The sequence below is a fragment of the Dreissena polymorpha genome, chromosome 2 (genome assembly GCF_020536995.1).
Source record: "Dreissena polymorpha isolate Duluth1 chromosome 2, UMN_Dpol_1.0, whole genome shotgun sequence".
In the NCBI taxonomy this organism is placed as follows: domain Eukaryota; kingdom Metazoa; phylum Mollusca; class Bivalvia; order Myida; family Dreissenidae; genus Dreissena; species Dreissena polymorpha.
The window spans coordinates 45,532,572-45,538,571 of record NC_068356.1 but is presented as its reverse complement, the minus strand read 5'-3'; the positions used below and the strand labels follow the sequence as shown (position 1 = coordinate 45,538,571).

At 36.6% G+C, this 6,000-nt stretch overlaps 2 protein-coding genes across 4 annotated transcripts in view; one reads left to right on the top strand and one right to left on the bottom strand.

The window, feature by feature from the left end:
- Positions 1 to 598: 598 nt before the first annotated feature.
- Positions 599 to 2,029, bottom strand: LOC127869704 (uncharacterized protein K02A2.6-like). The gene has a single exon (XM_052412360.1). It carries the CDS (start codon positions 2,027 to 2,029, stop codon positions 599 to 601), a length of 1,431 nt encoding a protein of 476 aa, XP_052268320.1.
- A 1,776-nt stretch (positions 2,030 to 3,805) lies between these two features.
- Positions 3,806 to 6,000, top strand: part of LOC127866893 (H(+)/Cl(-) exchange transporter 7-like) — a 42,856-nt gene continuing 40,661 nt past the window's right edge. The window contains exon 1 of one of the 3 annotated variants that reach the window (XM_052407743.1): positions 3,806 to 3,902. In XM_052407743.1, coding sequence (XP_052263703.1) covers positions 3,822 to 3,902 — 81 coding nt within the window. In that variant the 5' untranslated portion in view covers positions 3,806 to 3,821. Of the gene's footprint in view, positions 3,909 to 6,000 lie in introns of all 3 variants that reach the window. The other 2 variants (XM_052407744.1, XM_052407742.1) reach the window with 2 other exon arrangements.

Sequence of the window (6,000 nt, the reverse complement as noted above, 5' to 3'; positions counted from 1 at the left end):
TTGTTGTTAGAAGAAAAATCAAAGCGCTGAAGGCACTGAATCTTTAAACCTTAACCAACAGTTTGATATGATAAAAATAAATATGTACAAACTGTTCCTTACTCGTTATGATAGTACAGTTTCAAGAACATTATGCATTTACCACCACAATACATCTTACATATACAAATACCAATATTACCGAATGATAGTTATTAAACAGTTTATTAATAAGTTTATTTTGCACTACAATAAGGCAGTCATATGACACATGTTTTGCACTTCACATCTTACACATAGTCATTTAACCGTATCGGTTTGTGAACTTCTCTTCCCGACCTCGTTTTCTTTCTAACAGTGTCTTGTACACTCTCTTTCCCCGGTTTGTCTCGAGTTTCGCTCGATCTCGCACTAGCACTGTTTTCGTGATTTGGAGTTGTTGATGGTTGTTCTGCTACCGTCTCTGTTGGCGCTGTGGGTGCCGGTATGTACACGTCATTGTTTGTGGTGATAATGTGTGGTCTTTCCTTTGTTTTCATTAGCATGTCCGTGTTTCGGCGATATTCGCGCCCCGATTCGCCTGCCTTAACGATATGTGATCGCGGGTATTCGGACGGTTTCACATACTCTGCCGGTTTCCAGCCAGATGGGGTTTTAATCTTACTGCGTCCCCTGGCTGAAGATTGTCCTTGCTCTTCGCGTGTTGGTCGTAGTAGCATTTTTGCTTTTCACGAAATTCCAACAACTTTGGTGCGACATTTTCACTGGTTGTTTCTGGTTGTCGAATTGTTTGTTTCATAGGTATTAGTGTTTTTGCGCGTCGACCCATCAAACGTTGCATCGGTGATCCGATGTTATCGCGTGGTGTGTTTCTTAGTTCTAACAGGGCTAAGTAGATGTCGTCCCCTGTTTCGCTACACTTTTTAATTAGATTTTTAACGGTTTGTACAGCCTTTTCAGCAAGGCCGTTTGTTTGTTGGTGCAAAGGCGACGACGTAATATGGGTGATGCCATATTTTTCGATGAATTCTCGGAATTCAGCACTGGTGAACTGTGGACCGTTGTCCGAGATGATTGAGTCAATGATTCCATAACGAGCCACGTTTTGCTTGATGTGTTTTAAGATGGTGCTCGTTCGAGTGTCTCTTTGCAATGGTGCTACTTCAATGAAGTTGGAGAAGTAGTCTACAATGATTAGGTAATTGTTACCCTCTAGTTCGCATAAGTCCATTCCAACTTTGCTCCAGGGTAGCTCAGGTACTGGTTGGATGATCATTGGCTCCTTTTGGCTCATCTTGCGATGCATTAAACACGCACTACACTTGCCAATAAGATCTTCAATTTGTTTGTTCATGCCGGGCCAAAATACTAACTCTCTCGCCCTCTTTTTACAGTTTACTACCCCTAAATGCGACTTATGTATCGCTTTCAACGTTTCTGTTCTCATTTCTTTCGGGATACACACGCGTTCCCCTCGGTACAGAACTCCATTGTAAATTGATATTTCATCGCGGTAATCCCAAAATGGAACGGCTTCAACTGGAACTTCGCACTTCGTTTCTGGCCATCCTCGAATGATAACCTTTGCCAGTACTTGGAATTGTTCATCCGCTTGCGTTGCGCGTGCAATTTTGTCATGGTTTGAACACGACAGCGTGTCGAGCTTCAAAACCATCAACTCTTCATCGATAGTTTTCTCATAATGATTTTCTAACGGTAATCTGCTGAGGCAGTCTGCTAGACCCATGTCCTTGCCGCTTTTGTGAACGAGGTTGAAGTCATACGGTTGAAGCTTTAAAATCATTCGTTGAATCCTTAGCGGAGCTTTATGTATTTCTTTCTTTAGAATCGACTCCAACGGTTTGTGATCAGATTCCACTAGGAAAGTATCTCGGCCATATAGCAGTTTGTGGAATTTTTCACAGCCATATACAACGGCTAGCATTTCTTTTTCGATCTGAGCGTACCGTTGCTCTGTCGGTGTGAGCGCACGTGACGCATATGCCACAACACGGTCCTGTTGGATTATCGCGGCTCCCAGGCCTCTCATTGATGCGTCTACTGTGAGTGTGACAGGTTTTTTCAAGTCGTAGTACTGAAGTACTTTTGTTGAAACAAGTTATAACAGTCTGTTATCATTTCCTAGCTGAAACCCGACATTTACTGTATCTGGCATTTGTCATTTTGTCCTGAACAAGCTTGAATCCGAGATAACAGAGACAATTTTTTGGAAAGTTAGCAAACATGTATTTTAGTGAATAATTTTGTCTTACATGTTGTTTTATTGTTAATTTGATTTAATGAAGTTCAATTGCATATTTAATTTATAAGAAGTTCTTCATTACTTAGAGTGCATTTTATTCATATAGAATATTCTATTTTCAATAACAATTTAACACTCAGAGGTTTAAAAGAAATTCCCACTATGGTTTTATAAAAAGAACAGTTTATAATGTGTTACTACAGGTTATGTTATTTGCTTTCTTTCATAAACCTCTTCGCATATGTAACGATAGAGTAGTTGGTGTATCATGTGTTTATATTTTTAAAAAAAAAGAAAGAAAAGGGGATGTCATGTATTGTAATGTAAGGGACACAACTCGTATTGTCTTGTTAAAGCATGCAGTCATGAGTTACTTGTATTGAGATTTATATATATGTGAATCTATGAATAAAGCCAGTTGTGAGTTACCCACCGACGAGTTCAGAGTTATTACATGCATATAGGTCAGCCGGCAATACTCGAATCTTATTTAATTGCATAATTATAGTATAGTGAATTATTGTGCTCATAAATAAACTGGTCTAAATGGATAAATATTTCTAATTAATTTTATCAAAATTGGTCCTTATCATGCAAATGTTGAAACCATATTAAAATTCGATGATTGACATACCACAATAATATCGCCGAATATCTTTATTTAGTATCTTTCTGATCAAAACAGACTTCAAGTGCACAAAGTTTACGAGACGGCGTTTATATAAAGATTTCTGCAACTGACCGCAAACTGACCTTGATACCTTGCGGATTGGAATGCAATGCATTACAGTCACTACGTTATTGTCAGTAAGACCGGTGTAATACTTCGCAACCCCTTCTGCGAACTCCGGTGATGAACTGTATATAAACTCTGACTTTCACAAATGGCCGCGAATTGACCCGAAACCTCGCGAGTTGAAATGCAATGCAAGTAAGTACTAAATATGACAACATAGCCTTTAGTATAAACGCTTTTGCGCTGGTAATTCTCTGAAAATAAAAGGTGAACGCACAAACTGTATTTATGTCGAAAATTGATTGTAAAACTGTTCTATCTATTGAGCCTTTTCATTAGAGATAAAATTGCAGTAAAACAGTGTTACAAAGACGCGGATATGTTTCCAATGTTCTGGTGTTATACTCAAATCAGCCAATGGAATAAATGAAGTGTATTCATTCGTACCTAGCCGCGGGAAATTTTATTTGAGTATTATTGGACACTTACAAAGATCAAGTCAGGGTGAAAAGCTGGCTTAATACAGCTTACGCCGAAAAATACCATAGTTGACTCGAAGGCATGTTTTACACTTTAAACTAATGTTCGGGTTTTATCTTTTGGAGACAGTGGTAGGGCATGAATAGGTGTTCACCACTAATTCCTTAAATATGATAAACTTAGAGTCTATGGTAAAGCATTGCACTGAAAAAGGTTACATTCCATTAAGAAACGGCCGGAAAAAGGTGTAAAAACAGTCGATTTTCTAGTATAAGGGAGACCACTGCGCAGAAGATTGGTGTTTTGCATTAAAGGACGACGTTTACCCACAAGTTCAAAAAACAAAATCACGTGATACTCAAAATGGCGGATGACGCAAACTCGGAACGAACTCCGCTTATTGGTGATGTCCGTCGCAGAAACAATGTAGACTTTTCAAATTCGGTAGAAGTAATTAGATAATTTATTGTTTTAATTGTTAAATGTCTTTTTAACTGTAAATTACGTATGTATAATCCAAAACTTTCAGAAGTTATGTTGGAAGAGCTTGTACCGCTATGTGGAGACTATGCGGATGCACTCTTGAATTGTCACTTTTGGTGGCAACGCCTGTTAATTGTGGCTAAGCAGGCCGATGCGGAAGTGGCAGTCCTTTTTGCATTCCAGAAATAGTTAAAATTAAATGTCACTAACGCCTGCATACCATATGATATGGAGTTCTGGTTTGAGTTATCAAAGCCTGTCAAACATAGAGGGAAACATCTAGAATCACAATTATTTAGGCGAATAACCAGTTCACTTAATTGTTTTATAATATAAAACTTTTTAATATATGTTTAAAACAGTGGTGTTCACAGATAAATGGGGAAAAAAGAAAAAGCATAAAAAATAACTCGGCTGTTCAGAGCTCCAGATAAGGTTTTGTGAAATTCTTAAATTACTACCAGATTTTTAAAAAGAATTCTTAACTCTGAAATTTTATTCTTAATGTTACTACTATGTTTTGGAAAATAATTCTTATTTTTTTCTAAATGACCTAAAAATAAATAATAATGGTTATTTTCATGCAAAAAAAATAAAAAAATAAACATACTAGCAAATTTATTTATACGAGTTCAACAGTGTCTTTTCAGTATTATACAATTTTATTTTTCAAATACCTTCATATGCCCAAACTGTGCTTAGATTGCATGCCTTAGATGAAGTTTTACATATTTCACAATTAAAACGGGTCTCCACTTCAATCTTTTCAACGATAAGCCACGGGAATTGTCCCTTCCACTCGTTCAATGTTTTTTGTGTTTATGTTTGGACCCGTCGTGTCGCGTTTTTGTTTAGCTTTTCCGACTGTGTCGGCAACTGAACATACAACATCGTATTAGATCTTTTCTATAATGTCTCTCTAAACATTTAACTTCGGCTCACTGTGCGTACAATATGTTAAAAGCGTGTTTTTGGACGCTTTGCAGTTTTTGAGGACGCTCTCTGGGCGCAGCCATTGTTTTTTGACTGATAGACTGTATACGCCGCTTTTATTGGAAAAAATACGGTTTGTTAAACAAACCCGATAACCATTCTATATTAGCACCACAAAGATCTTTAATACACGAAAAGAACTTAATACAAATAGATACGAACCGATGTAAAAATAATATTCGTAACTTGATTTTGTAATTCTTAATGGTACGACAAGATTTTGAAATAAATACGTAACGGACTTGAAAATAATTCGTAATTACGAAAATACGACCCTTATCTGGAGCTCTGGCTGTTAATTGTTTAACATTATGAATAATTTTAAGAAATTGATGATGTAAAAGCATCGCTTTGATAGTTAACAATACAATATTTCTAAACTGCTAGACATAATATTTCGGGGCTATACATGAACCTTTTAGCCAGATATCTAAGTGCCCTAAAATTTCACATGTCAGAACCAAAAATATACTTCTCCTTACCTTTACATAACGTAACTAATAACATATTATGTAAGAGCATTTTTCCTCACCACTTTGGGAATGCAGCATTTTTAGGTTAGGACATTTTAAGGCACTAGTCTGATGGGACAAGTGGATCTGAAAGCATCTGATATGCATGTATATATTCTTCAGATAGTTTTATGCATGAAATATTCACCATCCATGTATTCACATTGTATAATATATTGGTAATTTAGATAAAGACATTCTATGGTTTAAGAAATAAAAACGTTTAAGTTGATTATATAAAAATTTACTGATGAGATTATTAATCAGACTTACAGACCCCCTTAACACAATACACACAGGGTGGTGCTAAAAAGGGGCTGAATGGAAACCAATCCAATCCAGTCTGGCAACAGATGTCGCTAATTGCATAAATAAATGGAATTTCTTACTCCAAACAAAAGTTAAAAAGGCTTTTCAGAATAGTCTTTTAAGTTGCTTTTGAATATTTGTGAAAGTATTTTACATTTGAAAAGTTTTGCCAAGATTTAATGTTAAGCACTCAAGAGGAGCAGCAGCATCAGAAGCACACAGGAGCAGGTTATAGAAACCTGCAA